We start from the raw sequence: 17,269 nt of genomic DNA on the forward strand, positions 1-17,269 counted from the left end.
AAAAGCACATCTGCTTACATGGAGGACTTACTCAATTCATCTCTTTCTATTTTTCTCCCTACATCGTCCACACCACACCTTCTGAGTCTAAGTAGGGCAGGCTGTCCCATATAGAAGCTCACATGCAAACACACACACACACACATGCTGACAGAGAAGATCACACAGGTCAGTCTGATCTCAGGAGGTTTCAGAACAGTGGATGGTAAAGCCTGAGCAGTACAACTGCTACAGAGCTCCCCTGCTGGGAGTCTACTCAACAAGACCATAATGTGGGAAAGTAGACTTAAATGGGGCAAATACTGTCAATATTTTTTTGTTGCTCAGAAAGCTCATCATAGAGCAGAAGGCGATCACCCTCCCGACTGCCAGGGTGTGGTTCTCTTTTCCCGTTCTGCAGTGTTTGAGATTAACACGTCACGCAACTAACTGCAATGCAAAAAGCGACTCTCGTTTTTACACATAAAATCAGACTGGCCAGCTCGACAGGCTGCCGAGAAGATTAGGTTCAGAGGTGGAAACCTCAATGAGGCATTTTGACTCGTTACTGGCTCTTCTTGAATTCCATTTCTGTAACTGTATACAGAAAAAGTCAATAACGCTCAACCAAAGATTTGTGGTCCATCCTGGTATTAAATGCACAGGATCTTATAACCAACGACTTGTTCTTGTTGAAACTAATATGTGGCTGCGGTTGGGAAGAGGTGGAAAATGGGGCCGGATGAGGGAATAATCTAATTTATCTGTCGTATGGTTTTAAATAAAACATGAAACATGTAAAAAACTTTCTTGAAGCACTCCAAAAACAGAAATAGAACATGTATAATTCCAGAACAACGGGGCAGACTCAGTCTGCTCATGAAGATCATGTGATCTGATCCAGTAGACATTGGCATTGACTAAAACAAGCACTAAGTCTACTTTTCAGCTTTAAACACTGCGATCATGTGATGATACCTGAGTCAGTTGTATTTGTGGAACGTACACATTTGGTGGCACTAAGCCTCCAGCAGTGAGTGCTATTAAATGTTTGCAGGTACAACAAGATGACAGTCAAACAATGGAAACACATATTTAGAGCTAAAACTCATATATTAATGCATGATGGAAAAGTTACTGGAAATGTGGCAAGTATTAGGTCTATTTTGTGCGTTAATTTAAGAACCATGCAGACTCCTAAACAGTTCAGAAACATTCAACATTTTTAATTATGGCCATTTTTCCTGTCATTTTTGAGGAACAATGAAGTCACATTAATTCCAGCAAAATTGTTCCCTTGCATTTAAAATTTTTATTTTTAAAAAAAAAATGTCTAGTGTTTTTTATACAATTTGCACAAACAGATGAGATGCAATGTGTTGCTTCTGGGAGGATGCTTCAATGGGAAGATGCTCATATGAATTATTTCTTTCAAAAGTTCTGTGAGGCATAGACAACAAAAATCTGTTTCAGGACAGAAAACTGCACTTATGTCGTAAAATAAATTTGCTGTCCTTCACATAAAACACTTTATACATGTTTGCGGGTCTCTACAATAAACACATGGTGTTTTCTGTTGACCTAATTTGTTATTTAGGCTGGAGACGTAGTTAGATGTGTGGTTGTGCAGGATTTTTATTTAGTTTGGCTGAGGATGATAGTTTAACAAAAGCTATTTTAAAGTTCTATGTTTGGATTCAGACTTCAGTCAGTCAGTGATTTTGAAAAAGAAGCTGTAAAATACTGATAGCTGGCAACCCTCTTTTGAGAATTCCCTTTATTTCCTCTTCTATGTGTATTTTTAAGCCGCTGCAAAAAGGCAAAAGAAATTACTGGTTTCTCTCTTTTCTCCTTCCAAAAAGGCAAAGAGTAATAAAGAAATGCCTTTTGTAACCAAAGAGACCCATCTCTCAGAAGCAATAGGAAATCATTTCCCGGCGGCGCGCGCTAATCTCTCAGCTTTACACTGTAAAAACCCACCGCCTCCAAAGGTTACAGCCACGATGACTAAGCATGTTGTTCTCTGAGAAAGCTGCTAAGATATAAGAATATCTGAAAAAGCAAATATTACTGCAAACAACATAAAAAGGCTGTGAGGGACAGGAATAGAAAGGAACCAAGGGAAGAAAAAAGCAGCAGTTAGACATTAGATAAGAGGTTTAGTGCAGTTCAGTTAGAAGAAAGAGAAACCAAAAGCCAGGTAAGTGTGTGTTATATATCAGTTTATTAGCACAAGGTGCGGGCAGAAAACAGACAGAGGCACGTCTATAAAAAAAGGACAAGATCGACACTATACAGAGCACATATATAACAGGCTGGATCTAAACCTTAGTGGCAACATACATGAACTTTCCCTGCATCTAAAAAGTAAACAAATAATTCATAAATAGTTCTCACATTGCAGGGTGAAATCTCTATTTTACTGTTGTTGTGTCTGTAGCTGACTTTGACCTCTGAAAATATCCCTCTGGATAAGGGGTTGACATCAGCCTGGATGATTATCGGATCTGATATCCAGCATTTTTCCAATTGTCGGTGTGCTTGTAACGCAATAAGAGAACTATTCCCACCATTTTTAAGTTGCAAACATGATTTTGATGGGTTTTGTTGACATAATGATCTCGGTGATTGCATCAACTTACTGTTATGTGTCATTTAAAAACACATTTGTGCATTTGTTGATTCAAAATGTATTTCAAGTGAACTTAATGAAATGTTCAGGTCAGGATTTCATGTCCCATCCACTTAACAATGGAGCAGCTTCGTGTTCTGTATTTGCCAACTTTAAAACTTGTGTCTACAAATATTGTAATTAGTAAGTAAGAACATAACACTTCAAACTTATTCTGAGCCCAAATATTACCTTTGGAGTGTATCAATATAGATTTCTACCAATTCCCAAATAAATAAAATAATTTTAAAATGTGCTACTCTTCTCCATTTCAGCTGCCTTCCTCTCTCTGTGGTCACTTTTGTGAAGGAATGCATTAAATCCAACGGCTGTCTTTCACATGTTGAATTTCTCACAGTGTCTTGTGGCTAATAAGATCATATCATCTTAATTATAAGCTCTAATAAGATAACTGACTGAACTTATTACATATATAATGACAACAACAGACACAACAAACACACAGTGTCATCAGTCACCACTGATGGGTTTGAGTTAAGAAAGCGATACTCAGAAACATGATGATAAATTGAGACTTTAAGATACAGAACTACCAACTAAACTTACCACTCGACAGAGAAACGGAACAAAACACAACTCAAGACTACAGTGGTCATCTTGCGTACATTCTCCACACTAATGATTGTTCATTTAACGCCAGGCTTTAGTATTCACTTCTCTGTTCATTTGGCTGATTAAAGACAGAAAATAGTGCAAATCAGAAAAAGAGTCAGGCTGGAGGGCTTCGAAACTTTGAGGGAAGATGAAGCAGTCCCTTACAGGAAAAAAAAGACAAATACACAAAAAAATCCTTTGGTGGGTAAATATATGAATGTGTGTGTAGGTGTGTGTGTGTGTGTGTGTGTGTGTGTGTGTTTGTGTGCTGGATGCTGGGTGTTGACAGATCAGGCTTGCAGCGCTGGGACTCAGTTCGAAAGGTTTCAGACAGGAGGACAGCTGGATGGTGTCTGTGCCTCTGAGTGTGTGGACATGAACTTATGAACTCATGGTCTGATGCAGTGTGAAAGTGAAACGGAGGAAAGATTTAAAGATGTGCACGATTTTTAAAGGTGACTTATTTATGATGCTACATTAGACTTTACATTTGTAATATTCAACTGTTAGTCGAGAGAAACAGACGAGGCAGAAACATTTTAACAGTGGAAATTAGGGGTCGACCAATCATCAGCCTGGTTGATTATTCATCTGCTTTGGATGTTATCAGCCCATTAAATGGCCGTTATAATTGTTGACCATTCCCATACATATGGGCTAGTAGAGACCTCCTAAGGAAAATGTTTTTTTCATATCTTTTTTACTCGTGTGTTTGGTTAAGCCTAAAACTTCATAGTTAGGTTGAGAAAAAGATGGTGATTTGGTTTCGATTTGCTATGTTTTCCACATGTTTCAAAGGTCTATCTTGCATGGTTCTGAGGAAACATTGTCAGGGTTATATGTCTGTGAAGATTCTCAGCCGTCCAGGTCATGGTTATTCTGGTATATTAATCGTAGCAACTGGACTTGCTTGAGTTCCTTGAAGACGTTTCACCTCTCATCCAAGAGGCTTCATCAGTTCTGACTGACTAGTTGGGCGTTCCAGATACTTATATCCTAAAGGAATTCAGGTGTTAATGGCTCCTGTAGGATATAAGTACCTGGATCTCCCAACTAGTCAGTCAGAAATGATGAGGCCTCTTGGATGAGAGGTGAAACGTCTTCAAGGAACTCAGGCAAGTCCAGTTGCTATGATTAATCTACGAGAATAAGAACTATCAGGGCGAGTTTCTGTTAATTGGTACTATTAATGGAGGAGGACCCTACTGGCTCATATATATGAGAATGATGTCTGATGATAACAACCATTTATTGGGCTCATAACATCAGCATTGGGTGATTATCAAATCCAATATTCTGTATTTTTCTAATTATTTGTAGAATTGTTCCCTATAAAATAAGTCAACTTAAAAAGGTCCTGCTTTGGCTCTGATGCAGCCATCTCTCTCTATCTGTGATCTCGAGCAGTGTCCCGCCCACAGCTCATCTGATTGGTTACAAAAATGTTGACATGCTTCTTTAATAAAACATAGAAAATATAAATAAAGCCATTTCAATTAAGTTTTGTGCTGGAGTTTGTAGAATAAAGATTTTCCCTTTAACTGCGAACATATATCGGTAACAAACATCAGTCATCTGTCCACTTGACGACTTGTATTCAGTATTGCCCTGAAAAAAAACCCCTATCGGTCGACCCCTAGTGGAAATATTGTACTTCTGGTCCAAGAACAACTACAGACAAAAACAACAAAAAAATACAAATTGAATTTCAAATGCGACTGTGCATATGTCCAAAAACAGTTGGGCGCCAGAGACCCCCAGTTTGCCCCGAAGAGTGAATCACAGCGTGCCAACACGTTATTTGGAAGAACAGCGTGTGCTGAAGTCAGGAAAGCATGGCATGGCTGAGTGTGTGTGTGTGTGTGTGTGTGTGTGTGTGTGTGTGCACTGTGGGTTCTTGTCCACAACTGCAGATTTTCTCCTTCATGCTGGATCAAGGAGCCATGGATTGGACAGACAGTGTGTGTGTGTGTTTGTGTTTATACTGTATATGTGTGTGTTTGTTGCACAGAGGGAGGGAGGAAGTGCACAGAAGCGGAAGCACAGCTGACTGACAGTCGGCATGGCGGTGGAGGCGGGTTCTAGTCCTCTGAAGCATGGGAATTGGAAGAGGAAGGAAGAGGAAAAACAACATGGAGAGAAAAAAAAAAGATAAAATAAAAGAAATGTGATGGGGGCAGTTAAGAGGAAGGACATGTAGTGTGATAAAAGAAAAAAGTAACAACAAAAGGGTGATTTAAAAAAAGAGAGGAGAAAAATGAAACAGACGGGGCAATAAAGAGATTTTTTTTAAAAAGAGCGTGGATATAAAAAAACGAAGAACAAAAAAAAAGTAGGACGAGAAGAAGGGATAAGGGGAAAAAAGGAAGAAAGCAGGTTAGTAAAGCTGTCAAAAAATTAAATGGAACTTATCTAACAAATGTCAAATATTGAACCAACAGCAGATAGAGCTCTTTCTGAATTCTGGCCAAAGATTTGGGAAGACATCTTACACTCTATATCCGTCTTTCCGTGCCATGCTGAAGCATCATGCAGTAGAGGTGACATGCAGCATCTCTACACACACACACAAACACACACACATCTGCATTTGCTCTGTCAGGATTCAGCTTACACTCTCAATTCTCTGACCCAGTTACTACTTTTACCGCCTGCGTCCTCTCCCTGGGGACTACTGGAATAACAATGATGAATGGATCCAATGCACCTAGACAAGGCCAGATGCTCTGTCTACTAAAGTAGGCCCACTCAGGGGAAAAAAAAAAAAAAAGGATTTCACACATCCCACGATACTTTCCTGTTACTGTTGATCTCATTACTGATGCAATATGTGAAAGCAGAGATAGAGACGAACCGCAACTTAAACAGAGGATCCATTCGGCACCGTTTCTCTCCATTCGAGACACACGCATGCACATCCAGCTCTGTAACCACGGTAACACAAGCTACCCATGCCATGCAAACAGCCACCACAGCTGAGCGGAGAACATGCCAACACAGACGACCAATTTACATGCCGATCACTCCTCCCACCGTCAACAGCATCTATCCCCACTGAGGCTTCAGTCATCTCAGAGGATCATAAACAGAATGTGAATACAGCAGCGGTGTGACTTTACGGCTCTATCATTCGTACAGGGCATTTTATTACTTAGCAGACAATAGCTGCTTTTAGGAATAAACTAGAACGGCGGACCAAAGGTTGGTAACCTGTCCAATGATGCTGGGGCAGAGTTTGGTATGTTTGCAGCAACAGCCCAGTAATCAGCCCTTTAAGTCTTTGTGTTTGTGCTCCAGTGTAGGATCCAGGAACTTTGACCCCAAAAACAAATTGCAGTTAGTGGACGCAACTCCGTAACACCATGAGCACGTGGAAATAGAACAATGAAGGTTTGTTATGTTACTTTATATGGCACATTTTATGCTGTTGAGATAACAGAATAAAATGGCACATCTCCTCTTTACGTTTAACCAATCAGCATTCGTCTTCTTCGAGATGAACCAGTCAGGGTCAAGGTCCGCAGAGCAGTTTTACGAGAACCTACCCAAGAGTTCCTTTTTCTCCCACAAAAAATGACCCTGAAATAGGATCTACGTGGGCAGGTTCTGAAGTCAGAACACGCATAAAGGTTAACACTGCCCTAAAACGATTGGTAAGTTCCTGCAGTGGAAAATGGCCCATTAATACATGTTTTTTTAGTCTAAAACAGACACGATGCCTTCTGTAGCTGCTTGTTAAAGCTATTTTCACTGGTCAGCTATTGACCAGAAGGAGCTCCAGCTTCTTTTAGTTTTAGTCAATGAGACGTCTGACGTTTATTGTGTTAAGCGTCTGTCACACTAGAAATTCACCCATGCATCTTTGTGTAGAGGTAGTTGGGAAAGTACTTAACTGACGAGTTAGCTGCCAGAAACATGCTGGTGTTAAGTCTTAGCTGGCCAAGCAGACCAGATTAGGGGATAGACCAAAAAAAAAAAAAATTAAGTGAAGTTATTTTGATTTTTTTGTTTTATGGTTTGTACTATTAGTTGAAATAAACAGGAGAAAATAAGTAGATGACTCACTGCGATGGTATACAAATGGTTCAAATGAGCTTAACCTCACAGAAGTAGAACAGAAAAATACTGCTTCAGCATTAATGACCTAATGATATAGTCATTTAACAACTAGAGGAGAACTTGAATTACTTCAAGTGCATTTACCTGAATTTAAATATATTCTTTTATTAAACTAACATTTCACTCGAGGACATTTTAACTGCAATAGATCGTTTCTACAGTGTGGTATTAGTACAAAAGGACTTCTTCTTCCATCACTGATTTATTGAAGAGCACTTCTACCTGTAAGCGACCACATGGTGTCAGAGAGGGAACAAATGTATTTAATTCCTACAAACAAATCCGAGGTTTCCAATGATTCCACTGAAATTAATTGGGTTTCACTACATGAATGCTGGTATGACCAGACCCTTACAGTAAAGTCCTCAATCAGACCTCTAACTCTAACCCTTGAACTGTGCTCTTATCGCTGTGTGAGAATCCACTGGCAGATTCAGATCAGCTACAATACAAGTATCCAAAGAAAACCTGGCACATGATGCATTCCTGTCTGTTATGCAGTTTCAACAAGAACAGGACTAATGCGTGAGTTAAACGTACGACTGCTGGAGCTCTGTTCTATCATCAAACTGAGAAAAAGACGCCCTGCTGCCAGTGTGATTGTAGTGGGTGACTGAACATTTTGCCAGTGCTTCCACTGAGTGTCTCTGTGGTCTACAGTAGATCTCTCTTTTCTGCTTTACTTTCCCTCTCACACACACAGTCCCCAGATACTTAGTTCAGTTAAATATGAATTTTAACTTTTAAACAAGTTTTGAAGGAGCCTCGTGGTAAACCATTCTGTACAGCGTTTCATACTTTGCTGATGGGCCGCAGTGGGAATAGTGTGTCATCGGTGGAGGAACCTACACATATCCATTTATATGTACAAGCAAAATCCTGTCTCTGCCAAAAACATGCACAGCAGCTCTGCAGTTAATGGAACAGTTGAACAATGACAAAAAAATAAAATAAAAAAATGTAAAAAAGTGCACTGAGGACCAGGAATGTATATGTGAATGTTAAAGCTGAAGGGTGGGGTTAAAAAAAAAATAAGAGACCAGGATTCTGGAAACACAACCAGATGCACTGATTTCCAAAATGGACCACTTATAAAGGCACACACCCACACACATCAGAAACAGTGTCTTTCTCAGTCTATTTCAGTCTGAGCAGACAGCCAGAGGGGAGGATGGAGGGCTTGTTCATTAGACACAATAAGAATTCTTTTCTGGAGCTGCATCTCTTCTCTGCAGCACATTACTTCCACAATGAGAGAACACACCAACGGTGCATTAAGATCATAGGCAACAAAAGGACAGCTGAGTATACAGCTGAGCTTCAATTGTCTTGTTATTCTCTGTAATAAAACGATAGCTGCTGATTATCTGAGAGACAATCCGACAATGAATTGTTCTCCATGAAGATTCCTTTTCATGCATTGATTATGCAAATTAACTCATTTGCGGTTCGCATCTGATTGAAAATAAAGTCTTTACTCATTAACTCTGCTCCCTTTTATCCAGAGCTGAGGAAAGGCAGCAATGCAGTGTTCACTGGTGGGGAGGAGACATGTTTAATCAGATGTTTACGGTGACTGATTTCTGCTTCTTAGAGACCATTTTTCTGATGTATTTTTAAACTCAATCTTACTGGTGGGAAAAAAAAAGATACTCTGCAGGACTGATATTACTTAAAGCCACTATGATATGGATAGCTAGGACTGTTGTGACAAGATCACACTGCACACTGTGGAAATATAGATAATGTTTTTGCCGTAGGACATCCAAATGCACATGTCTGGCCAATTATATCCCACTTGTAGTTCCAAGTCGTAAATTAATGGTCAAGAATAGATTTATGATTGGCAGAGTTAGCTATTTGCTCCAAATTACAAGTGATGTAACATACACTGCATTTAATGAGCCCGTTAGTAGGAACATCTGTACGTCTACTTATTGTGGTGACATGAACAGTATCTCGGATTGAACATCACGTCCAACCTTCAGGTCGACAGGTCACAAAAGCAGAGACGACCACGTCAGGTCAGAAATGTGAGGCAGCAGTGGGCACAGGCTCACCAGCACTGAACAGCTGAGGATGGAACCATTTATCCTGGTCTGATCAAGAGGCTGCAGATGTTAGCTCAGAATTTGGCATCGACAGCATGACTCTGTGTCTTGTGAGGGGAATGTTTTCCTTAAACACTTTGGTTCCCCTTAATACCAACAATCATGGTTTGAGTATTGTTGCTGACCATGTGCATCCCATTAAGGCCACAGTGCATCATCTTCTATTGGCTGCCTCCAACAGATTAATGCACCATCTCACAAAGCAAAAGTCAAACTGGTCACATGAACAAAACCAGTGTGCCATCATTTTGAGAAAAAAACTAAACAAAACAAAGCGCAAAAAAAAAACAAAAAACCAACAAATAAAAAACAGGTCATCTAACTGAACAAATAAAATATTAAATAACTGTAAATCCTACAGTACCACTGTGGGCCACTCAAGGTAGAGCATTTAAATTAATGCAAATAGTGGCTTTAAGTAGAGAACTAGGATCATGTTGAGGTTTTGGTGAGTCTAAATTGTCTGGGAGGGGCTGCAAGGTGGAACGGTGGTTAGCACTGTTGCCTCGCAGCTAGAAGGTCGCTGGTTCGCGTCCTGGTGGGGGCACCGGGATCTTTCTGTGTGGAGTTTGCATGTACTCCCCATGCAGCATTGGTTCTCTCCGGGTTCTCCGACTTCCTCCCACACAGTTCAAAAACATGTTGAGGATAATTGGTGATTCGAAATTGTCTGTAGGTGTGAATGTGAGTGTGCTTGGTTGTCTGTCTCTAAGTGTAGTCCTGTGATAGACTGGTGACCTGTCCAGGGTGTCTCCTGCCTTCACCCTGAGTCAGCTGGGATAGGCTCCAGCCCCCCGCGATCCTAGTGAGGATTCAGCGGTGTATAGATAATGGATGGAAATACTTTATATATTTTTTACTATCTAAAACTTACAAGAATGCAGAAGAAGAAACTGGCTACAGTGTATAGTAAGAAACCTAAGACCTTTCACAGGTGTTTCATTTTTCAGCATTATTTCTATGCCTTACTCTCTTCATTTGAACTGCTCAGTTTGAACATGTAGGAGAATTACAAGAGCAGCCTTAGAAAACCTTGAAAGGATGCTGGGAAGCATTGAGAGCAGCTCACATTGTGCCATGAAAGCTCTCTAATAATAGATTTAAAAAAAAAAGATGTGCACACAGACACACACAGAGAATCAAACTGAGGTGAAGAACAAAAAGGAAATAAACAAGTATGAAAGAGAAGAAAAGAGTGAAAGGCCATGATTGGTGGATGAGGATGACCAGGTGGCCTGAGCAGAGAGAACTGTGGGATATCTCTTACCAGGCTTTTGCACCCCATGAGCTTCCTTCTCTCCATTCTCCAAAGTAGTACCCGCGTCTGCACATACGTACACACACATACACACAAACAAGCAAACACATTACTCCCTATGTGAACGTTAATGGCTTGACGAGATAGAAAACTGCACCGTACTGGTTTATGCAGCAGAAGCATGAGTCAGGAATCAAATGGAAACCACTGACTCTGGTTTTTTCAGGCTTTTCAAAGGACACCTCGATATTGTTGTTGTTGTGTACGTGTTGTATATGTGCCTCGTAGTACCACTCCAGCCAGTTACGGTCAGACTGGGGCACGCAGGCAGACAGCAGCAGCATTGGCTGGTGTCAGTGGACGATGCTGAAGGAGGTGATGCTGTGTGACATCTGACCGCTGAATCACTGCACTTTGTTTATCTAACAGACACACACATACACTGGCAGATAACACACAAGCAGCATACTGTATCAACACACAGCTTCACAACGAGACCCAGACCCACACAGAGTGCACAGAGAGGTGCAGAAATATACATGCACAAACACAGCGTTGATTAGAGCATGGACGGTCCATGTCAGGAACAAGTTTTACTGAGTCTGGCTCTTTGGGTCGGACATTTGCAATCCTGGATTACAAGTATGACCAAGTTGGTTATCGTCAGTTTGTAGAATAGGATGAAATGTTTTTTTGCGTCACCAAAACTGAAATTCAGTGAGATAAAGGACACACAACTTAGTCACAAAACTAGAATACAATAATCAGCTGCAGAAACATTATGAGTGATGTCCAGATAATAAAAAAGAGGCTGTGAGTAGCTGTAGTATTTCGTCTTTAGTCCTCTGAACTCCAAGCTGTTTCTGGGTGTTTTGTGATCCTGTCACATTTTTCCTCTCTGTGGGTTCATTTTTCACTGCAATATAAAGTCCTGCACCTCTATGGAAACAACACAACCATGGCTAGAAGGAGAGAGAAATCAAAAATGTTTGTTGTGCAGTAGGACAAAGTTGACATAAATCATTAGGACAGGTATAGCAAAAGTTAATTATGTCTGATAATAATAATTATAGCTTTGGTGTAAATTCTTTATTTTGGGGATTTTTTTTATTTTTATTTTTTTTTTAAATCAAGTATGTAGAGTAAAATGATTTTTGATTAAACATCCTGATTTTAGGATTAGATTTGAATGATGTCCCTGATGGAACAGTAGATCAGAGATGGTTACTTCAAGGACCGCAGAAAAGTTACATTTTGGACAACTCTTCCTGTTTTCACAGTTTTGTACAATGACAAATTTTGTCATTTTGCTCATTTAAAAAACCCATAAAAAATGTGCCTTTCAAATGAGTTTTGGGGTTCAGATGATTAAATGCAGAGTGGACACATATGTGTGTTTTAGCCATTTCTTTGGTCTCTGATGTAATATCATCATGGCAGGCGAAGGGATTCTACGAAGCAAGACGAGCGTCTATTTCTTGTAATTACTTTTCATTTGATTGCAAACTGGACTTTTCCAGTGACTGGGTCGACCAGTAGTTGGGAATTTGAGAGATTTTGAGTCAGTACTTGGAACTTATTGCGGGAGCTGGGCTGAATAAGTTACCATGGTGATATTAACTGTGAGACGGTTCTGTGATGGAAGAAAACAAACATTGTCATGAAAACAGCTGGTTCATCCACTGATCTTGTTCTGTGATCCAGGCTTCAGGACAGATTATTTCTATGACAAAATGCATGCAGACACCAAAACCAAAGCCATTCTGCGGTCAATGCATGCAAAGCATACTGTACGGATTATACTACACACACTTGTTAACACACAAACATAGAGCTGAACATGTAAGCATGCAAAACCCCAAACCACAGGTAAGAGCACACCAAGAAACAAACACGGTTATTTGTATCCACAAAAACAGTTCACACTGGAACACACATGAGGCATCATGAGCGCCCGTGACATGTGCATCAGAGCTGGAAAACAACAAGTCAGAGAGGGAAAAAACAACAACAAAAAAACAACAACAAATGTGTGCCTCCTCCGTCTCACTCTCCTGCTGACAGAGGACAATAACTTGCGGACTGCCTCGCCCTGCTGTTTGGCACTCGGTGTGTCAGCATGTCTGCGTTTGTCCAAATGCACACAGTGTGCCACAGTTGATCACTGGCAACACCACCCACGGCCCGTCCTGCAGCCGGCTGTCACTGACGAGTGCCCACACACAGTCTGACTGTCTGACCAAAGTGTCTGGGTAACCAAAACAGGCCCGAAAGCTGAGTCATCCTCGGTTAACTGTCACTTCTTTTTATCTGGTTATGTGCTCAGCTGTTTATTTGACTCTTCTACTGTATGTTTATATGTGTACTTACCTCCTTATCTAACAGTTGATGTGCTTTTATACCTATCTCAGCCACATTTTAGTGCTGCATGGTAAGTTAGCAACATGCCATCTTCAGTGACTCCGTAGAGATTAATGAGCAACAAGTGATAATTATCACCACTGACTAGAAACAACACTAAAGCTCTTGGCCTCTTCATTATTCAGAAAATAAAACACAGACTCCTGGGATTTGAATGTGAAGTGCCTGTCTATTTCTAGCCAGTGTCTGTCCAGCAGCTGTTTAATTTCTCTTACAGACCTGATGGTTGCTATAATAACACAGAAACAATAATAAAGTGATTTATGATCTGGCTGCAGAACAATCAAGAACTGTCGAAGGAAGTCTATCCAAAGATGGTGTTCCATCAGCCAAAATTTAGAAAAATGTCACACCAAAAAACAAAATCCAAACTGATTGCCAAACAGTACAATAGTCGTCTGGTACTATAAAATATCCGACAAGAATGTATTTACAAACTTTACTTTACTTACTGAAATCACATTCAATTTAGAAAAAATCCCAAATCAATACAGGTTTGCTTCCAAAAACAAATATTCAAATTATTTCAGTTTTATTTATATACTGTGAATTTACATGATACGACATGATGGCACTTCACACAATAAAATATGAAAAACTTAGGAAAATGCAGTGCCCTTCATGTTGGCCTCACTGCACAATGACAGGCACATTGTCGGCAATTTGACATGTTCAATATATAAATAACATCTAATGATTCACAGGCATCTGAGGCACATGACCAAGATTTCGTTCGAACCCTTTCTTGAACCAGGCACGTTGGTCAAGGGCACATTCCTTTTAACAGGAAGGGCCTCAGACAGTATGTCGATGGATTATCACCTTGAAACCAGACCGTGACCACTGAGTACCTTCTCTGAGGCAGGAGGGGTTTTGAAAACTAACTGCTCAGAGAGAGAATACAGTTTCCTGTGTTGTCTCCACATTTTGCCAGTTGGCTGGGATGCTCCGAGCAGTGACCGCTACTCTGCTTTTCTTCAGGCTACTGTCTGCCCTGCGGCTGAATGACACCCCAGCAGATCCAAAATGGCAGCCAGTGTCGAGCAGTGCCTGATACCATCAGTCATTTAGGAGCAGGTGCAGCTCACGTTACATAACAGACTCACTTATGGTTCAGCATAGAATAAACCAGACACTAATATACAGTATTACACATTATAATGGCAACACAATGACATTATGTGTTGTAGTGTCACATTTCTACTCTTCTTCAAGGTTGCACTGATAACTATTTTTTAAATTACCAATGGACTAGAAGTATAGTATGAAGGGGTTGTTCCTTTGTATTGAACAATAGGGGACATAGTCTGTATATTATGTGGAATTACAGACACCAGACAAAGCTGTGTGGAAATGAGGGACAACACCTTGATAAACCCAGTGTGAGCACCTCCGCAGCAGACAGATGGTCTTAGGAACTACTTAAAAGACACAGTGGAGCATTAAGCAGTTAAGCAGATGCTAAAAGGAGAATATGATACCCCCAAAAATGACATTGTTGCTTCATGCATGCAGGATGTGCATGAACGGATGGACGTGTGAACTCTTTTACAACAGTGTATAGTGATAAAATATAAGTCCTCACTTTCTCTAGCCATTCTGTCTATCTTGTCGTATCACCTTTAACACCTTGTTGTGGTGCCACCGTCATAAGAACAAACAGAAGTGAGGAGTGACTCGTAACTCGAACTGTTCTTGCTCTTGTCCTTGTCAAAAAGTAAAAGTCACTGCTTCAAAGAACCCGATCCTCTCGGGAGTCAGTTGGCAACATCCAGCATATTCAGCACTGTCCAGCCTTCTCACTGTCTCTCATTAGAGCGCATAACAGATTAATTAGCGACACTATACTGTCACCGTCAGATCGTTCTCACCTGCCCTGGTGTCATCGTTGTCCAGTAGGGGGATGTAGTCCGTCTTTCCCACCGTTTCCCCGACCTGATCGTCGAAGGTCTCCGCCTCCAGCTGAGCCACAAAGTCCCTCTCCACCAGGCTTTCTGGGCCCGGCTGGGGAACGCTGTCCGTCAGCGCATCGCTCAGACTCAGGTCTAACTCCGCCATGGCTGCACAGAGACACGGGGAAAAACAAGGGCACCGTTAATATGTTGTCACCTGATGATGCTGTCCAGCTCCAAACCAAAGAACTATACGCTGCGAAGTCATGAAGGTTTTTTTCAGGGCCGAGCTTGAAACTAATTATTAGCACTCACAAAGATCAATGACTTATATTAGAACTGATGGACATTTGCATTAAAAATGAAAATCTTGGAGTCTAATTTAGAAAAACACAAACTCCTAACACAAAGCTTAGTTGAAATACCTCTGTTTTTTGATGTTTTCAATCAGTTCAATTAAAACAGAACTTCTTATCATTTATATTTCATTGCTGAGACAGACAGAAAGAGGCGGCTGTATCCGAGGCAAAGCGGCAATTTACTTTATCAATAATCAGAAAAATATAGGATACTGGATCTGATTATAATCGAGGCTGAGAATCGGTCAAAACTTAATTCACAAACAAGAATGCTCCTGAAAAATAGTATGAATATGTTGATAAAATGTTCAGTTAAATATAGTCTAATTTCAATCTCAGAGATGCAGCGGTTACTAGACTTTGGCAAACTAGAAAGGGAAAGAAACAGAATGAAGCTGAAATGTAAAGATAACGATAAAAGAAGTGGAGAGAGGAAGGAGGTTAGAGAGATGCAAATGGAGTGGCGTAGTGGATAAAGGAAGTGAGAGGGCAAAATCAATTTAAATGCAAGACTCACACAATATCAACAGAACACAGAGAGTCCACTAAAGCCCACTGCATTACATTGCATTATAACGTCTCTAGTGTTTTGGAAATCTGACAACTACGCTTTTTAAAAACAGTTTATTGCTTTTGTCAAGATACAGATTTGTGCCCTAAGGTGGCATCAAACCGGAGCCAGACTCGGTGATGGTATCATTCATCCTGCTGACGTGACCCTGAGCAACACACTGCATGTCCACCAGCTGTCAGGCCTGGGTCTGACCTCTGACCTCCTTGGAGGGCATCTTCTGGTCGCTGACGATAACCGACATGTAACACCGCTGTCTACCACAAGGGGGCAGAGTTTGACCTGGGACTGTGTGCATGAAAGGAACCAATGACCTGGAACAACATAGAAGCACAATCTGTACCGAAACATGAACACACAGACACACACACAGCCAAGCAGTCATCAGCTCATCTGGGGGTTCAGCTGACCAATGGCCACCAGGAGAATCTGCAGAGTCATGTTGTGTCATCTTCCAACTATAATGCCAGATTATCTTCGGTGCCAGCAGCAGTCAGCCTTTCTCTGCTGCTCAGACACGCTCTGCTTTTATCCATCTCATCTCCATCTTTACAACCCTGCCTGTGTTATCTACATTTAACATTTCTGCCTTAATTAAATCATAATTTCCTTGTGATGAAACAGCAAGTTAGGGGTCAGGGTCTTGCAACAGGACAATACAAGAGATCCACCTTTGAGTTTGTTTCCTTTCTACCTGACTGAATTGACAGCCGCACTCATATCATCACATACAAATTAACTCTTACGTTGTAACCACCAGCATATCAATGGATCTAACACTATTAACTGGAAGATGCATGTACTGTAATAGATTTCCATTAAAAAGACACATCGTTATTCTCAAACGGAGGCAGTCAAAGCACAAATGCAACTCTCTATCACCATCTGCTGGATTATGTGTTCACTCACTGCAAAGAGAACAGGTACAGGTATAATACTAAAAGTACTTCTGGTCGTATAATTGTGCAACGAGGTTGTTTATTTAGAGTCTCAAAGCTACACGGCCTCCCACAGTCAACAACGACACCCTTCTACAGACTGGACTGATTTGGGTTTGGAGGTTGAACATGTTGTACATAGTTAACCGCTAACTGGCAATATGTGCACAAAACAATGGCAAAAAGACACTGTATACCAGAAGTGTGTGGTCTTACAGCACACTGAGAGACTACAACGGGGGTTTCAAATGCCCCAATAAACAGTGCAAAGACAACCTTGCAAACCTGACAATTTGGAAATAATTATTAGAACATCTGTAGTTTTCTTTATGAAG

At 40.7% G+C, this 17,269-nt stretch overlaps 1 protein-coding gene across 1 annotated transcript in view; it reads right to left on the bottom strand.

Annotated features, from left to right (window-relative positions):
- LOC103370206 (microtubule-associated protein 4) overlaps positions 1 to 17,269 on the bottom strand; it is a gene marked incomplete at its 3' end in the record, with an annotated part of 130,694 nt that overhangs the window by 82,510 nt on the left and 30,915 nt on the right. Inside the window, exons 3-4 of the mRNA XM_008299175.1 lie at positions 15,046 to 15,234; positions 10,763 to 10,819 (exon numbers count right to left, since the gene is read on the bottom strand). Coding sequence (XP_008297397.1) covers positions 10,763 to 10,819; positions 15,046 to 15,232 — 244 coding nt within the window. The remainder of the gene's footprint in view (positions 1 to 10,762; positions 10,820 to 15,045; positions 15,235 to 17,269) is intronic.

This window comes from Stegastes partitus, unplaced genomic scaffold (assembly GCF_000690725.1).
Source record: "Stegastes partitus isolate 25-593 unplaced genomic scaffold, Stegastes_partitus-1.0.2 Scaffold1387, whole genome shotgun sequence".
Classification (NCBI taxonomy): Eukaryota; Metazoa; Chordata; class Actinopteri; family Pomacentridae; genus Stegastes; species Stegastes partitus.